Source organism: Hemibagrus wyckioides, linkage group LG21, assembly GCF_019097595.1.
Source record: "Hemibagrus wyckioides isolate EC202008001 linkage group LG21, SWU_Hwy_1.0, whole genome shotgun sequence".
NCBI classification, from domain to species: Eukaryota; Metazoa; Chordata; class Actinopteri; order Siluriformes; family Bagridae; genus Hemibagrus; species Hemibagrus wyckioides.
The window spans coordinates 19,701,235-19,721,830 of record NC_080730.1 but is presented as its reverse complement, the minus strand read 5'-3'; the positions used below and the strand labels follow the sequence as shown (position 1 = coordinate 19,721,830).

The following is a 20,596-nucleotide window of genomic DNA, read 5'->3' as shown; positions in this document are numbered from 1 at the left end:
TAATCACCCTTCAGACCATTCCACGTTTCTGAATTTCTAGTGGAAATCTACTGTACCATGCTGTAATGATGTCATAATCATCATCATCATCATCATGAATAACCTAAGCTTGAGTTAATTGGGGGAAATATTTCATTACCCAACATTCCTGCTGTCGTGTTCTTTTTATAGTTACTCCATGTCCACTTCCTGCCAAATCTGACAGGCTTCTAGAGAACGTGTTTCACACCCAGCTGACGGACGTCACGTGTCGAGGACTGAAGCGTAGCTTTATTACAGTCTCAGGGCTCCAGCCGTGACCTCATTGGCCGTCTCCGCTCGCTCTCGCTGCCCATCACTGACGGGTCGGTCCAGTGGGTGAAGGACGGCATGAGAGTGCGGGGCCCGAAAAGGTTTTGGCACAGCGAACGTCTCGTCCCGGCGCCGTCCAGAAACGTGACAGTCGGCATCTGATTTTTATGGTTTTTGCCGTCTTTACAATTAGGTCTGTGATGAATTACCTTTTCAGCCTTTGGAGTGTCCCTATAGCCGAGGAGGCCTCAGAGCTGCAGCGATGCCTGGCACAATCAGCCCACTGTTCACCCGGGCTGTTCCCAGGAAACCACACAACATGCAGCATTGTGTGCATTCCGCTTTGCTGGCTGACCACGTTGTCCAGCTTTAGCCAGAGCGCCACGGCGCCTAATGAGAGCCGGATCGCAACGAGAGACCTGCTGGGACCGGAGCGCTGTGCAGACCTCCTACACGTTCACCTAGGATAGAGGGCAAAACTCCTCTATAAACAGAGTCAAATAGTGAGGAGAGAAAGCAGAGGAAGGGAAAGGAGGAGGTTTGAGGAGGGGGAGCCGCTGCTGGAGCTCGAGGGCCGCTCGTCGATGCCAGCTAATAGCTCAGAGCGTGGAGAGAGCACGCCTGTTATGTTAAGCTTCTCCCTAATTAAAGAAAAGAAAAACGGGTTCGAACTGGATCTGAGCTGGTCCTGGCCTGTTCTCCTCAGCTCGACTTCTCTGTTAACGCTGGTGGGAATACACAGCTCTAACACTTTAGACTGGAGGTCAGGAGCACCGGGGCTGTGGGGGCTGCTGGTGGTGGTGGTGGTGTTGGGGGGTGGTTTGGATTAACAGGAAACGCATGTCACTTTCACACACACGGCGTCTTTCACGGCCACTCGGACCTCCAGCAGGTTCGTCCTTAGACATCCGCAGGGGTCCGTGACGCAGGAAGACCAGCCATAGAGAGATCAGGAAGAAGAAAAACAAGCCATCAGCCAGGCTTTCAGAGCCCCGGCTTAGAGACCAGGGTTAAACTTCTTTAACATGCCACTCAGTCATTTACTCCTTCTCAGGGTGAAGAGCTTCCTCTGCACACAGCAGAAAGAGAAACATCTCACTCTCAAGATTAATCCATTTAAATATCGTTACTCAGATGTTTTTACAATGAGACCTATTTTTTCTCATGAACCTAAAATCAGAGTAATGAAAGCCAAAGCTAGACATGAAAACCAAATCGTTGTTGTATCATGTCACTACACGTCAATGTGATTTTGATGCATTTGGATTCTTTAATGAACTAAAATAGATGATGATGATCAAGGACATGAGCAACTCCGTCATGTCTGTCTGGAGCTCCAGGTGTCTGAGGGTCTAAGGGTGAACTATCACTTTAGACATCGTATCTTCTCCACCTGCTGCCCGAGGCTGTGTCACGTGATGAACAGAAACCATCAGCGCTCCACACCTCCCTCTTTAATCACTTGCTTTACACGTCTATCTATCATGTATCAGATGTAATCTATCATGAACTCAGATGTTGAGCTAATTTATGAGTTATCAGGAGCTCCTGCTTACACAATTCCAACTTACAACTTTACTGTATATGGCTGCAGAACTCTCTGTGTTTATAATCATTTATAATCACACTCTCTGTGTTTATAATCATTTATAATCACACTCTCTGTTTATAATCATTTATAATCACACTCTCTGTGTTTATAATCATTTATAATCACACTCTCTGTGTTTATAATCATTTATAATCACACTCTCTGTGTTTATAATCATTTATAATCACACTCTCTGTGTTTATAATCATTTATAATCACACTCTGTGTTTATAATCATTTATAATCACACTCTCTGTGTTTATAATCATTTATAATCACACTCTCTGTGTTTATAATCATTTATAATCACACTCTGCTGTTTATAATCATTTATAATCACACTCTCTGTGTTTATAATAATTTATAATCACACTCTCTGTGTTTATAATCATTTATAATCACACTCTGTGTTTATAATCATTTATAATCACACTCTCTGTGTTTATAATCATTTATAATCACACTCTGCTGTTTATAATCATTTATAATCACACTCTCTGTGTTTATAATCATTTATAATCACACTCTCTGTGTTTATAATCATTTATAATCACACTCTGCTGTTTATAATCATTTATAATCACACTCTCTGTGTTTATAATCATTTATAATCACACTCTCTGCTGTTTATAATCATTTATAATCACACTCTGTGTTTATAATCATTTATAATCACTCTCTGTGTTTATAATCATTTATAATCACACTCTCTGCTGTTTATAATCATTTATAATCACACTCTCTGCTGTTTATAATCATTTATAATCACACTCTCTGCTGTTTATAATCATTTATAATCACACTCTGCTGTTTATAATCGTTTATAATCACACTGCTGTTTATAATCATTTATAATCACACTCTCTGCTGTTTATAATCATTTATAATCACACTCTGCTGTTTATAATCATTTATAATCACACTCTCTGCTGTTTATAATCATTTATAATCACACTCTCTGCTGTTTATAATCATTTATAATCACACTCTCTGCTGTTTATAATCATTTATAATCACACTCTCTGCTGTTTATAATCATTTATAATCACACTCTCTGTGTTTATAATCATTTATAATCACACTCTGCTGTTTATAATCATTTATAATCACACTCTCTGCTGTTTATAATCATTTATAATCACACTCTCTGTGTTTATAATCATTTATAATCACACTCTCTGTGTTTATAATCATTTATAATCACACTCTCTGCTGTTTATAATCATTTATAATCACACTCTGCTGTTTATAATCATTTATAATCACACTCTCTGCTGTTTATAATCATTTATAATCACACTCTGCTGTTTATAATCGTTTATAATCACACTCTGCTGTTTATAATCATTTATAATCACACTCTGCTGTTTATAATCATTTATAATCACACTCTGCTGTTTATAATCATTTATAATCACACTCTCTGCTGTTTATAATCATTTATAATCACACTCTGCTGTTTATAATCATTTATAATCACACTCTCTGCTGTTTATAATCATTTATAATCACACTCTCTGCTGTTTATAATCATTTATAATCACACTCTGCTGTTTATAATCATTTATAATCACACTCTCTGCTGTTTATAATCATTTATAATCACACTCTCTGTGTTTATAATCATTTATAATCACACTCTCTGTGTTTATAATCATTTATAATCACACTCTCTGTGTTTATAATCATTTATAATCACACTCTCTGTGTTTATAATCATTTATAATCACACTCTCTGTGTTTATAATCATTTATAATCACACTCTCTGCTGTTTATAATCATTTATAATCACACTCTCTGTGTTTATAATCATTTATAATCACACTCTCTGTGTTTATAATCATTTATAATCACACTCTCTGTGTTTATAATCATTTATAATCACACTCTCTGTGTTTATAATCATTTATAATCACACTCTCTGTGTTTATAATCATTTATAATCACACTCTCTGTGTTTATAATCAATTATAATCACACTCTGCTGTTTATAATCATTTATAATCACACTCTCTGTGTTTATAATCATTTATAATCACACTCTCTGCTGTTTATAATCATTTATAATCACACTCTCTGTGTTTATAATCATTTATAATCACACTCTCTGTGTTTATAATCATTTATAATCACACTCTCTGCTGTTTATAATCATTTATAATCACACTCTCTGCTGTTTATAATCATTTATAATCACACTCTCTGTGTTTATAATCATTTATAATCACACTCTCTGCTGTTTATAATCATTTATAATCACACTCTCTGCTGTTTATAATCATTTATAATCACACTCTCTGTGTTTATAATCATTTATAATCACACTCTCTGTGTTTATAATCATTTATAATCACACTCTCTGCTGTTTATAATCATTTATAATCACACTCTCTGTGTTTATAATCATTTATAATCACACTCTCTGTGTTTATAATCATTTATAATCACACTCTCTGTGTTTATAATCATTTATAATCACACTCTCTGTGTTTATAATCAATTATAATCACACTCTGCTGTTTATAATCATTTATAATCACACTCTCTGTGTTTATAATCATTTATAATCACACTCTCTGCTGTTTATAATCATTTATAATCACACTCTCTGTGTTTATAATCATTTATAATCACACTCTCTGCTGTTTATAATCATTTATAATCACACTCTGCTGTTTATAATCATTTATAATCACACTCTCTGTGTTTATAATCATTTATAATCACACTCTGCTGTTTATAATCATTCATAATCACACTCTCTGTGTTTATAATCATTTATAATCACACTCTCTGTGTTTATAATCATTCATAATCACACTCTGCTGTTTATAACCATTTATAATCACACTCTCTGCTGTTTATAATCATTTATAATCACACTCTCTGCTGTTTATAATCATTTATAATCACACTCTCTGTGTTTATAATCATTTATAATCACACTCTCTGTGTTTATAATCATTTATAATCACACTCTCTGTGTTTATAATCATTTATAATCACACTCTCTGTGTTTATAATCATTTATAATCACACTCTCTGCTGTTTATAATCATTTATAATCACACTCTCTGTGTTTATAATCATTTATAATCACACTCTCTGTGTTTATAATCATTTATAATCACACTCTCTGTGTTTATAATCATTTATAATCACACTCTCTGCTGTTTATAATCATTTATAATCACACTCTCTGTGTTTATAATCATTTATAATCACACTCTCTGTGTTTATAATCATTTATAATCACACTCTCTGTGTTTATAATCATTTATAATCACACTCTCTGTGTTTATAATCAATTATAATCACACTCTGCTGTTTATAATCATTTATAATCACACTCTCTGTGTTTATAATCATTTATAATCACACTCTCTGCTGTTTATAATCATTTATAATCACACTCTCTGTGTTTATAATCATTTATAATCACACTCTCTGCTGTTTATAATCATTTATAATCACACTCTGCTGTTTATAATCATTTATAATCACACTCTCTGTGTTTATAATCATTTATAATCACACTCTCTGTGTTTATAATCATTCATAATCACACTCTGCTGTTTATAACCATTTATAATCACACTCTCTGCTGTTTATAATCATTTATAATCACACTCTCTGCTGTTTATAATCATTTATAATCACACTCTCTGTGTTTATAATCATTTATAATCACACTCTCTGTGTTTATAATCATTTATAATCACACTCTCTGTGTTTATAATCATTTATAATCACACTCTCTGTGTTTATAATCATTTATAATCACACTCTCTGCTGTTTATAATCATTTATAATCACACTCTCTGTGTTTATAATCATTTATAATCACACTCTCTGTGTTTATAATCATTTATAATCACACTCTCTGTGTTTATAATCATTTATAATCACACTCTCTGTGTTTATAATCAATTATAATCACACTCTGCTGTTTATAATCATTTATAATCACACTCTCTGTGTTTATAATCATTTATAATCACACTCTCTGCTGTTTATAATCATTTATAATCACACTCTCTGTGTTTATAATCATTTATAATCACACTCTCTGCTGTTTATAATCATTTATAATCACACTCTCTGTGTTTATAATCATTTATAATCACACTCTCTGCTGTTTATAATCATTTATAATCACACTCTGCTGTTTATAATCATTTATAATCACACTCTCTGTGTTTATAATCATTTATAATCACACTCTCTGTGTTTATAATCATTCATAATCACACTCTGCTGTTTATAACCATTTATAATCACACTCTCTGCTGTTTATAATCATTTATAATCACACTCTGCTGTTTATAATCATTTATAATCACACTCTCTGTGTTTATAATCATTTATGATCACACTCTCTGCTGTTTATAATCATTTATAATCACACTCTGCTGTTTATAATCATTTATAATCACACTCTGCTATTTATAATCATTTATAATCACACTCTCTGCTGTTTATAATCATTTATAATCACACTCTCTGTGTTTATAATCATTTATAATCACACTCTGCTGTTTATAATCATTTATAATCACACTCTGCTGTTTATAATCATTTATAATCACACTCTGCTGTTTATAATCATTTATAATCACACTCTGCTGTTTATAATCATTTATAATCACACTCTCTGCTGTTTATAATCATTTATAATCACACTCTCTGTGTTTATAATCATTTATAATCACACTCTGCTGTTTATAATCATTTATAATCACACTCTCTGTGTTTATAATCATTTATAATCACACTCTGCTGTTTATAATCATTTATAATCACACTCTGCTGTTTATAATCATTTATAATCACACTCTGCTGTTTATAATCATTTATAATCACACTCTGCTGTTTATAATCATTTATAATCACACTCTCTGTGTTTATAATCATTTATAATCACACTCTGCTGTTTATAATCATTTATAATCACACTCTGCTGTTTATAATCATTTATAATCACACTCTCTGCTGTTTATAATCATTTACAATCACACTCTGCTGTTTATAATCATTTATAATCACACTCTCTGTGTTTATAATCATTTATAATCACACTCTCTGTGTTTATAATCATTTATAATCACACTCTGCTGTTTATAATCATTTATAATCACACTCTCTGCTGTTTATAATCATTTATAATCACACTCTCTGCTGTTTATAATCATTTATGATCACACTCTCTGCTGTTTATAATCATTTATAATCACACTCTGCTGTTTATAATCATTTATAATCACACCCTCTGCTGTTTATAATCATTTATAATCACACTCTGCTGTTTATAATCATTTATAATCACACTCTCTGCTGTTTATAATCATTTATAATCACACTCTCTGCTGTTTATAATCATTTATAATCACACTCTCCGGTGTTTATAATCATTTATAATCACACTCTCCGGTGTTTATAATAATTTATAATCACACTCTCTGCTGTTTATAATCATTTATAATCACATTCTCCGGTGTTTATAATCATTTATAATCACACTCTCCGGTGTTTATAATCATTTATAATCACACTCTCTGCTGTTTATAATCATTTATAATCACACTCTCTGCTGTTTATAATCATTTATAATCACACTCTCCGGTGTTTATAATCATTTATAATCACACTCTCTGCTGTTTATAATCATTTATAATCACACTCTCCGGTGTTTATAATCATTTATAATCACACTCTGCTGTTTATAATCGTTTATAATCACACTCTCTGCTGTTTATAATCATTTATAATCACACTCTCCGGTGTTTATAATCATTTATAATCACACTCTCTGCTGTTTATAATCATTTATAATCACACTCTCTGCTGTTTATAATCATTTATAATCACACTCTCCGGTGTTTATAATCATTTATAATCACACTCTCTGCTGTTTATAATCATTTATAATCACACTCTCCGGTGTTTATAATCATTTATAATCACACTCTGCTGTTTATAATCATTTATAATCACACTCTCTGACTGACAGATTTCCTCCAGATCGTTATCTAAACTCGCTCATCTCACAGTTACAGTATGTCTTTTTTGTTGTTAATGATGTGAATCCTCTCGTCCCTGCAGGGATCTCGGAGGAGCTGGGAATCATCGAGGGAATCTCTGCTGAAATCCGCGTGCAGCTTCTGGAATAAATCCCCATCGTTTGAGTCATGGATCCGGCCGAGATGAACGCGCTCCCGAACGGGAAAGGGCACGAGGGAGGAGCCGAGACGTCAGCCACGCCCACCTCCACCAAAAGTCAATCGGACGACACGGCTCAGTGAGTGCATGCTAGTGTGTGTGTGTGTGTGTGCGTGTGATATTCCTCTATCAGTCACATGACCTGCTTTTTTTAGGATCTGAACCCTCCTGTCCTGATGGATTATTAAAGCAGAGATTAAACACCTCTTCTAATCTGTGTGTAAGAGTTTTAGAGATGTAGAAGTCGTCCAGTTTATTCATTAGCTCATGAAGCCATTTTGAATTGACCTGAAGGACTTTCTGACATCTCACCATCTTTAACACACACACACACACACACACGGCATTGAAAAGGCCATTTACTTTGAGGAGTTGACAGAATGAGAGATTATATACAAGGCATGAAATCCAAGCAAACAAAACAAGAAGTAAAGGAGTTAGCTTCTGTGACGCTTTTCAGGTGACAAGTGTGAACCGAAGCTGTGTGTCTGTGATGTGTTTACAGCCGGCCGTGTCGCCTGCAGCTGCGTCGCCTGAACGAGGTGAAACTCAGTATGCATCAACGTCGTGTCGCACGTCACAGATCGGAGAAAAATCGCTCGCTAAGCACAAGTGCTATGCCTTTTTGTTGATGGGGTGCATGTGTGTGTGTGTGTGTGTGTGTGTGTGTGTGAGCAGGACAAGTGTGTATGTATGATTGCTACACATGTTCAAAGCAGCCGTGAGTTCTTGTCCAAACACTGCTCTTAACCCTTGGCCCCGTCCTAGCATGCACAGGTTTACACGAACTGAAGCAAAAAAACGTGTTTTTCTCACACGCTGGAGTGTGTTGTTTTCCTTGCTAAGGATTTCTCTGCATGTGTTTGTGTGTGTGTGTGTGTGTATGTTTTTTTCTCTTTTCTGTGCTAACAATGGACGGCGACTCTGCGCTCACGGCTCTGCCTTGTAGGGAACTCGTACCTAATAGTACAGAAAATTCCAGGTATGTACCGCTGCGGAGATTAGCCCTGTTTTTCAGGCTGTGTGGATTCACTGCTGCAGTCTAAAGCCACTTATTAGTTTACACTTCAGTTTACAGACAAGGTGCTGATGTGTGACCTGGTTCGTTCTAGTGCTGGGAAAGTAATGTTTTAAAGCTGAAAGAGCCGACTGGATGATAATTTGCTAGATCGGTATCTGATAAAACATCAGAAGGTCTAGTTAAACATGGCTTCGGGGATACGGCTGTCAGTTTCTCATACGTATTTATACCCATCAGGGCTGTGTAGAGATATCTGTGGACACCTGAATATCCAGTTTTCTCTATGATGTGGCAGTAGAACTCGAATAATTCCACTCCAAATTTCATTCTTTCCACATCTGGAAGTATTATGATGAGAGAGAAAAAGAAATTGTTAGTAGTTAGATAAAAAAAAAAAATCTCTCCAGTGAGCAGCCAGATATAAAGCCTGTGGAGCAGAAGAATAAAACAAAATAAAATGAAATTGTTGACATAAATTAGGAAGATTTATTATGAGGTCACTTTGAGCCTCATGAATTTAACAGCTGTGGGAATTGAACACTTTATTTATTTATTTATTTATTTATTTATTTATTTATTTCCATAAAACCTGATGTGTAATTTAATATTTAAGTCTAATAAACCTAGTAAAGCAACAGGAAAACATCTTTCTGTGATATTTTCATACAAATTGTGATGTAATCTCTACACACACACACACACACACTCTATACACACACTGCTGGAGTACAGTGTAGATGTGGTCTGTGATTGAGGTGTTCAGTGTCCTGTGTGTGCTTTCAGTCCCAGCAGAGCTACGAGAGACCCCGAAGCCACCCTGGCCGAGAGCTCGGAGTTCCTCTCCAATGGCGACGACAAGAAACCGCCACGATTCACAGACGTAAGCTTCACACCTCGCACCACAGCGCTGTCGAATGAATTCTGCTCTCTGATTGGTCAGAAAGTGTTGATTCCTTCTCCTGTGTTCTTCTTCTGTTGCTATTTCCTGATCAGTTTGAAGGAAAGACTTCATTCGGGATGTCCGTCTTCAACCTGGGAAACGCCATCATGGGCAGTGGAATTCTGGGATTGGCCTACGCCATGGCCAACACCGGCATCGTCATGTTTCTGTGAGTTCTCCCTCAACGTGTGGGGCTGGTGCTATCTGTAGGTACGGACGTTCGGATGAGGAATGAACAGGAACCAGCTCATCGATCAGGCAGATTAGGTCACGAGCATTCCTCAGGGGCTTACGGTGTACGCTCTCTTATCTCCGACCTTCACACACAGCTTTAAATAACAATGTAGAATTTATTTACTGTTTATTATCATCACTCCAGAGCTTTCGATTCGGTTTTACAGCGTAAGGATCTCATGGTTTAATATCTTGTTTGGGTGTGTGTTCGTGTGTGTGTGTCTGTGTGTGTGTGTGAGATATAATCCGCCTGGTTATTAGAATGCCACAAGGCAGTGCTGGATGCAGGATTACAATGAAGAGGTTACGTAACTCTACGCTCGCAGCTCAACGTCCGGGTTTCTAGTGACTTAGCGATGTCACCGAGACTGATTATAGACTGAAACATGACAGACTTTTGACTTTGTATGAAAATCTATATGAAATATATATGAAAATGTGAAATCTTTAATGGCTTCTTCAGGATAGAGGTGAATTCGTTCGCAGCAGCTTTTCCACAGCAAGTCACATGTTTGTGAAAATCCACTGAGGAAAGAATTAATGTAAAAGACACTAATGTAAAAGTCGTGTAATTGTGGACAATTACAGTTTAAATCTCTACGTATCGACGGGCTTGTGTCTTTTCGTTTTCTATAAAGAACTCGACTGAAATGTTTGAAGTTAAACCAGTACAAACTACTTAAATTTTTGGGTTTTTTTCACTCACATGTCTCGAGTATCTAATCGTCCACTTCTCGGCTCAAAGTCGGACATCTTTATATGAATGTCACTTTTCTAGAAGAATCTGTGTGTTCAGAAGATTTCAGGGAGAAATGGTGCAGCTGCTCTCAGTTATCAGGATGAATGATTAACTCTTGGTCTCGTGCTGATGCAACCCGCTCGCTCTCTCAGCCTCGCAGATCTCACTCGTTATTAAAGCAGTTAGGAACGTGGGACAGTTTTAGGTTTACATCTCTGCTTACCTTTTTCACACTTTACCGTTTTTTTTGGAGCAGACTGAAGGCAGCGTGCGAAGAATTGACCCGGTGCAAAAACCCCGCACTGTTTTTTTCTAGTCCAGCGTCCTGGCTTTGGCCTCGTGGCTTCTTTGTAGTGAAGGTAGCGTAGCGGGCGGAGCCGGGGTCAGGTCTCCTGCCAGCGAGTAACATAAGCTGCTGCTAATGCTGTTTTTATGAGGAAATTCACATGGATTGTGGGATTTGTTTTTCCAACTGACCTTCAGCATTCGGTGTTCCACAAGCTGGCGTCTGGGAGACCTGAATCCATGCCAGCTAGCGTGATCTACGATTAACCGCCATAAACACTGCGCTTTAAACACTGCATTTAAACACTGCATTTAAAACACTGCATTTAAACACTGCACTCAAACACTGCATTTATGCATTGTGCTTTAAACGCTGCATTTAAACCCTTCACTTGAACACTGCACTTTAAACACTGCGCTTTAAAGCTGTTCTTTACAAGCAGTTGCACGGCTGCATCCCACAACTCAGTAAGAGATCTCTTGAGTCGCCGGGTCGTGTCATCAGAGTGTCTTCGGACCCGGTTTTAAAGGAAACAAGGAAAGATTTAATTAGAGACCAAGCTGCATCTGATTTTTTTAAAGGGTAAACATTTCACTAATTGTTAAGAAACTCACGCTTAAAGTCACAGCATGACTTAATAATATAATAATATAACACATCTCCCACTCGAGTGCTAAAGCCTCCCACTTAACACCGAACAGAGGCAAAGAAAAGAAAAGAAAAGAAAAGAAAAGAAAAGAAAAGAAAAGAAAAGAAAAGAAAAGAAAAGAAAAGAAAAGAAAAGAAAAGAAAAGAAAAGAAAAGAAAAGGGCATGTTGATGCTTTTTAAAAAAAGGAGTAACCAAAAAAAAGTTAAAGCAGAGTCTAAGGTTTAAATTGGAAACAATCCTCTGTATAAATAAATAGAATAAATATAAGTAAATAAAACTCTTTAAAGCACAAGAATAAAATAACAACCTAAAGAAGATAAAGAATGAGATGAAGAAGCCCTATTTGGACGGCTTAAGGGTGAATCCGTCTTTCTCTTTTTTTTGTATCTCTGTACACTGCTCAGCCATAACATTATGACCTGCCTAATATTGTGTTGGCCCCCTTTTACTGCCAAAACAGCCCAGACCTGTCGAGGCATGGACTCCACTAGATCCCTGAAGGTGTGCTGTGGTAACTGGCACCAAGATGTTAGCAGCAGATCCTGGGACATAAAGGATACCTACAGGATTCAAGTATACTTTTGATAGATACTGACCACTACAGACTGGAACACCCCACAAGAGCTGCAGTTTTGGAGATGCTCTGATCCAGTGGTCTATCCATCACAATTTGGCCCTTCGTCAAACTCAAAGCTCAAATCCTTACGATTGTCCATTTTTCCTGCTTCTAACATCAACTTTGAGGACAAAATGTTGACTTGCTGCCTAATATATCCCACCCACTAACAGGTGCCATGATGAGGAGATCATCAGTCTTATTCACTTCACTTGTCATTGGTCATTTGTTTATTGGGATAAAACGACATGTTCTGCATCCAGATTATCAGTCAGCTTCATTCCCTCGGTGTTGCATGTGTTAAATGCAACATATGAGTTGAATTGGACCGATCGGGTGACAGCTCTGGCACAGATGGGAGCTTCACGCCGTGTCTGTAAGCAGTAAAAGCCCAGAGATCCTCCTTGGCATTTAGGAGTGTTGAATTATGCAGAACTAGGTTGTGGGGGTGGTGATGGAGTGAAACCGTGGAGCGGAGAGAGGTGGATGAACTCTGTTGGTGATTTAGTGTTCTGATTAGCGACCTGCAAGAATGACGAGCAGCTCGAGTGATATTTAACGTTATGGAGAAGAAGGAAGCGAGGCCGAGGCGCTGTTGCTCGCCTCATCGTGACTCTCTGTGTGCTTCATCTCACCGTGTCAGTCTGAATCATAGCAGCGCTTCCCTGAGGCCACAGAGGTCCTACATACCGCGCCGTCTGAGCCTCACGACTCTCAGAGTTACAGCACATGACTCATGAGCCATGAGAATGACGAAGTAATAAAGAAAAGCCACGTGACTCAGCCGTTATGCCCTGACTCCAGCTCTCATCTCTGATTTATTCCACTGCTGCTTTAAAAACCGATCAGGATGCCTGCCTCACGCTTCATCACCGTTTTATCATCTCATCCTGATGCTGGAGGATCAAATGCTCTGAGGATTTCTGCATCTGCTTACTGGATAGAGTTTTGAATGAAAATGAGAACCGTGATGCCTTCCACCTACGAGGCGTCACGCAGCCAGTCACGTGACTCCATCCTGAAGAAGAATAAACTCTTTTCCTTCAGGATGGAATCGCAGTGTCTTAAGCTACATGCCCAGGATCATGTTCTAGCTCAAAATGAGCTTTTATTTATGATTAGCAAGGCAGGAAACTGTCCCATAAACGTGTTAGACTTATACCTAGCTGACTCCTGTGCTCACAGACTGAAAATCTCATTCAGAAAAAGAGGAAGAAAAAAAAACGACAGAGAGCAGAGTTGAAGTGGGGGTGAAGAACGTGCTTGGCATGGCATAGAGCTTGCTGACCGACTCCTGCCAAAGTCAAGAAGACTCTCTGTAACTGTACAGAAAAACCCAGAGAATAAAAGAGGGAGAGAATGGGAGAGAGAGAGACAGACAGACAGAGAGAGACAGAGACAGAGGGGGGGGGCAGAGAGAGAGAGAGAGAGAGAGACAGAGAGGGGGGGGAGAGAGACAGACAGAGAGACAGAGACGGGGGGGGCAGAGAGAGAGAGAGACAGACAGAGGGGGGCAGAGAGAGAAGGAGAGACAGACAGAGAGAGAGGAAGAGAGTGACAGAGAGAGAGAGAGAGAGAGAGAGAGAGAAAGAGCGACAGAGAGAAAGAGGAAGAGAGAGAGAGCGACAGAGAGAGAGAGAGAGAGAGAGAGAGAGAGAGAGAGACTGAGGGGGGGGCAGAGAGAGAGACAGAGAGAGAGAGACAGACAGAGGGGGGCAGAGAGAGAGGGAGAGACAGACAGAGAGAGAAAGAGAGTGAGAGAGAGAGAGAGCGACAGAGAGTCTGATTTGTAAGCAGGAGGAGAAGACAGTGTGCTTCAGCCTTCCAGCTCGAGCGGCTTGTCCAGATGTGGACAGCTGGAGACTGGTGTGATATTTTTGGGATGTTTGTTTGTCGTCTTGTAAACACTTTCACTTTCTCTGAAGTCCTTTTTATAGAATCTTGTTAAAACACGGGAAAAAGGCTCCCAGTTTTGATGTCGTTAGCCACTGATCCTCCATCAGATTGAAGAGGAATATAAGAACATCGTGTCCAGCAGCTCCAGGTGTTTATCAGTGTGTGACTGAAGGAAGCGCATTTGTACCTGAGCTTAGAAACCTGAGCTAATTGTGTACTCCAGCCTTGATTTGAGAAGACGTGTCTCTTTAAATAAATACCACTTAAAGCTGGTACAAGTACAAGAGGATTGTGGGTTTTTTTTCTGTTCCTTAACGAAGGTTGAACGGGTTTCCACCTAAAAGCCTCCATTAGAGCGTGGCGTCGATGTAAACAGATCGGTTTAGCGATCGCTGTGTGATGTATTGACCCTGTGTTGAGTTTTTGTCAGCTATTGCCAAAAAAAGCTCATTTAAATATTGTTTCTGCCCCTAATTTGCATATTCCACACATTAAACAACTGGGCGTGGCCTTATGTGGGATTTTGGTCACTTCAGGTGTGTTTATTCGGGTTAAGCGGTCAGGATAAAGCTTCAGCAGAACAGAAGACACCAGGAACAACAAGGTTCGCTGCTGCATACAAACATGCGATACTTCAGACACACACAGGACGTATAAATACACACACTGGTCAGCGCTAACAAACTGACCAGACTCATTATCTCCCACAGCAACAGAGAGACGAGATCAGACAACACAGTGTAATGTTTTATCTAAGAGCTTGTAGGACAGGTGTTTTGTTTAGGGTCGCTGCAAGCCATGCCTCTTTCCACTACAACATACAGCAGGTGATTGACCGGTTGAAGGAGAGTATGCCCCTCCCACACAGTATTTATAATATTTTTGTATTATTTCTGTATGTTTTCCGAGTAGTTGATGATATTAAGCAGGTGCACCAGGTGATTAAGGCTGTGTGTGTGTGTGTCTCAGGTTCCTCCTGACGGCCGTGGCGTGTCTCTCAGCCTACTCCATCCACCTACTGCTCAAAGCCTCGGGCGTCGTCGGTGAGTCTCACGTCTGATCTCTGACCGGTTTGTGTCAAGATCGGAAGCAGTCCTGCTTGAATATCAGCCGATCCGATCGTCATCGTTAACAGTGCTATTGTGTTAGAGACGCTGTTGCCATGACGATAACGATTTACCTGAAAGTGGTATGCGTGAAAGGAGGTGAATGTTTCGTACTGAAGAATGAGAACAGGTTCATACACACTGCAGTGCAGGCAGAACTGACAGATTTCTTTTCTCTCTCTCTCTCTCTCTCTCTCTCTCACACACACACACACACACTCACTCACACACACACACTCCTAAAGAATCCCAGGCAGGATTTTTCACTCGGCCAGTGCATGGATTCTGGGGCGTGAGCTAAAAATAGCGGGCATGCGTCACTGACTGTGGCTGTCTCACTGTCTCACCTCTGGCTGACTTCATCATCTGAGTTAAAGCAGGAGGCTTTATGCTAAAAATAAAAACACTCCAAAATTTTTATATAATGGCTTTGTGTGTGTGTGTTGATTTATTAGTTAGAGTGACTTGGTGCTGTTGCTTTGGCCTCACTGATTGTGTGTTTGTGTGTGTGTATGTGTGTGTGTCTGTGTGTGTGTGTGTGTGTGTACTGCAGGTATCCGTGCGTACGAGCAGCTGGGTTTTCGAGCGTTCGGGACACCAGGCAAAATGGCCGCCGGCATCGCAATCACACTGCAGAATATCGGAGGTGAAAGCACAGTGTCATACAGTAACAAGGACCTGATATACAAATCACACACACACACATACACACATACACACACACACACATTTTCTTTAAGTGTTGAGGATGATAAATAGCCCCTTTAGACTGAAGTCAAACCTCAAGACTTTCTTCTTTTCTTTTCCTCTGTCTATAAACACTGAATGTTTTTGTGAAGCTACAGAGTGAGTGAGTTTCTGTGTGAATGAAATAAACGGCACTGACCAGTAATATTACTGGGAAAAAATAAAATGATTAGGACAGATAGAAGATTTATTTTGTTTGTGTAATTATCTCAAAGCTGATTTTGCATTAAAAAGTTTGTAGACATCCAGTTTACACACACATCCAATTTACACACTTATCCAGTTTACACACACATCCAATTTACACACTTATCCAGTTTACACACACATCCAATTTACACACTTATCCAGTTTACACACATGTCCAGTTTACACACACATCCAATTTACACACTTATCCAATTTACACACTTATCCAGTTTACACACATGTCCAGTTTACACACTTATCCAGTTTACACACATGTCCAGTTTACACACTTATCCAGTTTACACACATGTCCAGTTTACACACTTATCCAGTTTACACACATGTCCAGTTTACACACTTAACCAGTTTACACACTTAACCAGTTTACACACACATGTCCAGTTTACACACACGTCCAGTTTACACACTTAACCAGTTTACACAGACATGTCCAGTTTACACACTTAACTAGTTTACACACACATGTCCAGTTTACACACACATGTCCAGTTTATACACATGTCCAGTTTACGCACTGGTTCCTGCTGCTGCTTCAGGAGCATCTGGGTTTCGTTCTCCTCCCAGTGAGGAGCAGAACTCCATCCTGTATCACAGCATTAAGATCTCAGGAGTTCTTCATCTCTGTTTGTGTTTACTTTCCTACAATTGTCCTTATTTCAGGAATTTTGATCAGTGAGGTTTTTGAAGTCTACAATGAGATGAAAGGCTGAACATCGTCTGGGAGAGAATCACGTTTCATCAGGATAAATATAGAACCTTTACTGACATTTACTTCCAGGATAATAATCACAACCCGCTGTGGTACGGGTGTGTATGGTAGATTAAAGTGTGTGTGTGTGTGTGGTGTGTGTGTGAGAGACAGTGTTTGATTTGTCTCTCATGACTGTCCTCTCTCTCTCTCTCTCTCTCTCTCTCAGCCATGTCCAGCTATTTGTATATAGTGAAGTATGAATTTCCTCTGGTGATTCAGGCCTTCCTCAAGGCGGGCACACCATCTGGGTAAGTGTATATGTGTGTGTGTGTGTGTGTGTGTGTGTATACACTGATCAGTCATAACATGTCCTCCTGGCATAATATTATGCTGGTCCCCCTTTTGCTGCCAAAACCCTGACCCATCGAGGCATGGACTCCACTAGATCCCTGAAGGTGTGCTGTGGGATCTGTCACCAAGATGTTAGCAGCAGATCCTTTAAGTCCTGTAAGTTGTGAGATGGGGCCTCCATGGATCAGACTTGTTTGTCCAGCATCCCATAGATGCTGGATTGGATTGAGATCTGGGAAATTTGGAGGTGGAGTCAACATCTCAAACTGGTTGTTGTGGTCATCAAACCATTCCTGAACCATTTCTGTTTTGTGTCACGGCGCATTATCCTGCTGAAAGAGGCCACAGCCATCAGGGAATACCGTTTCCATGAAAGGGTGTAGACGGTCTGTAACAATGTTGTGGTACGTGTCAAAGTAACATCCACATGGATGACAAGACCCAAGGTTTCCCAGCAGAACACTGACCAAAGCAGGACACTGCCTCCGCCGGCTCACCTACTTCCCATAGTGCATCCTGGTGCCATGTGTTCCCCAGGTAAGAGACGCACACTCACCCGGCCATCCACGTGATGTAAAAGAAAATGTGATTCATCAGACCAGGACACCTTCTTCCATTGCTCCATGGTTCTGATGAATCACATGCCCATTGTTGGCGCTTTTGGTGGTGCACATGGGTCAGCATGGGCACCCTGATTGGTCCACGGCTATGCAGCCCCATACACAACAAACTGTCCTGCACTGTGTATTCTTCTATCAGAACCAGCATTAACTTCTTCAGCAATTTGAGCAACAGTAGCTCGTCTGTTGGATCGGATCACACGGGACAGCCTTCACTCCTCACGCGCATCAATGAGCCTTGACCGCCCATGACCCTGTCTCCGGTTCACCACTGTTTGTTTATAATAAAATCTAAAATATGAAACATCTGAAGTTATTTTGAAGCTCAGTGTCTGAGTCCAGTTTACGAGGCGCTCGAGGTGATCCAGAACACCGAGTCAGGAAAATGGAGGATTACAGAATATTATAACTGTCTCTTTAAACAAGAGGCAAGAACATGTTTCAGTATGACTGGAGTGAGCTGATGTTTGACCTACACACACACACACACACACACACACATATATACACACATTTGCACACACACACGCACGCACACACGCACACACACACACATATACATACACACATAGACACACACACACGTTTTCTTGTTCCCCTAACTGACACTGCAGCTGTTATTTGAACAGTGTAATAAGATTTCCCTCTGGTTTCTGAGGTTAGGCCTGTGGCTGCTGCATTGCACAACTCGTCTGTGAAGATGACACGAGGTCAACAAGCTAACACACACATACACACACACTGTGGTTTTATTGCACGTTCAAGTCACATGAAAAGCTTGTGTGATATTGATCGCAATAAATATATGAATAAGTAATTGTATCATAGTAAATGATTGAATGGACAGTAGGATGAGAATGTAGGCAGGTCTGGACATATAGTCATGAGATCCGGTCATTTTATTTTATTTTAACAGGTGATAAATTTCAGTGTATCTCATGGCAGTGTAATGTTGTGTATGTCATATTGCACATGCGCAGTGTGTGAATGTTTCCTCAAAGCCGTCGGCTCCCCAAATCCTTGCCTCTCTATTTCTCCCTCTCTCTCTCTATCTCTCTCTCCTTCTCTCTCTCTCTGAGTGCATGTTGGGAGTGGGCAGAGCATGTTGAGTGTGAGTTTGGTTGACACATTTTTCTTTGTTTAACGTTTAATCTTTTGATACACCTATATTTTTTCTCTTTTTGTTCTCTGAAAATGTAACTTTTACCATCTAAACTCTCCGGTTAAACAGAGAAAGTCTCTGGCCGTCAGCACCAGCATTCTCACTGGAAAGCATGGTGGCCCAGGTTGAAGACCCCCTTGATAACCTGACACAGAGCCATGGTGTTAGAGTAGTGACCGTGCCGGGTGTTGAGGAGTGCTGCCCGGCCGCAGGGGAGGTGGTCGGGCACTGGAACATTTTGGCAGCATCCAGAAAGAATAGGACGGTAGTGCTGTTGGTGAACACGGTGGAGAACGCAGTCCTGTTGACCCAGAAGGGCATTGTACTCAGGTACAATTGACAATGACTCAAGACCGAGGATAATGTTGTTGCTTTAATGGAAAACAGACGAAGCAAAAAAACTGGAAACTGAGCAAACTGTACTTAAAACACCCGTAAAAAGGAAGACGAGGGAAAACGACAAAACGGTGAAAGTCACAAAAATGCAGAAAAGAATCAGGCAGAAAGTGCTAGTGAGCTGGACAGTGAAGATCCCTCTCCTGATCACGCTGTCTGTATCACCACTGAGGGTAACTGGGTCGGTAATAAGTACAATGAGGATGAGATCCTGAAAATGTGAAAGTGGTACAGATTAACAAGTATTTTCCGGACTTGAACAAACTGCACATTGCTATGAAGCGTCTAATGGGTGAAGGGTGCTTCGAGGACAAAGAGGTGTACAGATTAAAGAAAATTGTCACTAAGATGCTGCTAAGTAATGATGATGATGATGATGCAACATCATAGTTCTCTCGGTCCTCATGGACCGCAGGCGTCATTTCTTGTGCTTATTCTATTCTGTGTGCTCATGCTGGACATTCGCATCGCATCCCTGAATGTAAATGGTGCTAGGGACTGCAGGAAGAGAGCTGTATGAACTCGTCAGGCAAAAATGAATAGATGTTCCATTTGCACAAGAAACCCATAGTGATGCTAAAAACGCAGTCGGCTGGACACAAGAGTGGGCTGGCCACTCCTTTTTAAGCCATAATACTTCCGCTAGTGGAGGAGTTGCTATTTTATTTTCAAAGACTTACAGTGTAGAAGAGATAGTTGCTGGCAGACTGTTGAAAGTCAGAGCTCTTTTAGAGAACCATGTTATGGTTTTTGTCTGTGGTTATGCCCCGGCTTCCCCGGTGGAAAGAATAGCCTTTTTAGATAAATTGTGCAACGTTTTAGAAACCTG

General features: G+C 39.5%; 1 protein-coding gene across 2 annotated transcripts in view; it reads left to right on the top strand.

Moving 5' to 3' along the window:
- slc38a3a (solute carrier family 38 member 3a) overlaps window positions 1-20,596 on the top strand; it is a 50,110-nt gene that overhangs the window by 12,454 nt on the left and 17,060 nt on the right. Inside the window, exons 2-8 of one of the 2 annotated variants that reach the window (XM_058373520.1) lie at window positions 7,986-8,181; window positions 9,052-9,084; window positions 9,907-10,003; window positions 10,117-10,232; window positions 15,454-15,527; window positions 16,144-16,236; window positions 17,465-17,546. In XM_058373520.1, coding sequence (XP_058229503.1) covers window positions 8,072-8,181; window positions 9,052-9,084; window positions 9,907-10,003; window positions 10,117-10,232; window positions 15,454-15,527; window positions 16,144-16,236; window positions 17,465-17,546 — 605 coding nt within the window. In that variant the 5' untranslated portion in view covers window positions 7,986-8,071. The remainder of the gene's footprint in view (window positions 1-7,985; window positions 8,182-9,051; window positions 9,085-9,906; window positions 10,004-10,116; window positions 10,233-15,453; window positions 15,528-16,143; window positions 16,237-17,464; window positions 17,547-20,596) is intronic. The other variant, XM_058373521.1, reaches the window with a different exon arrangement.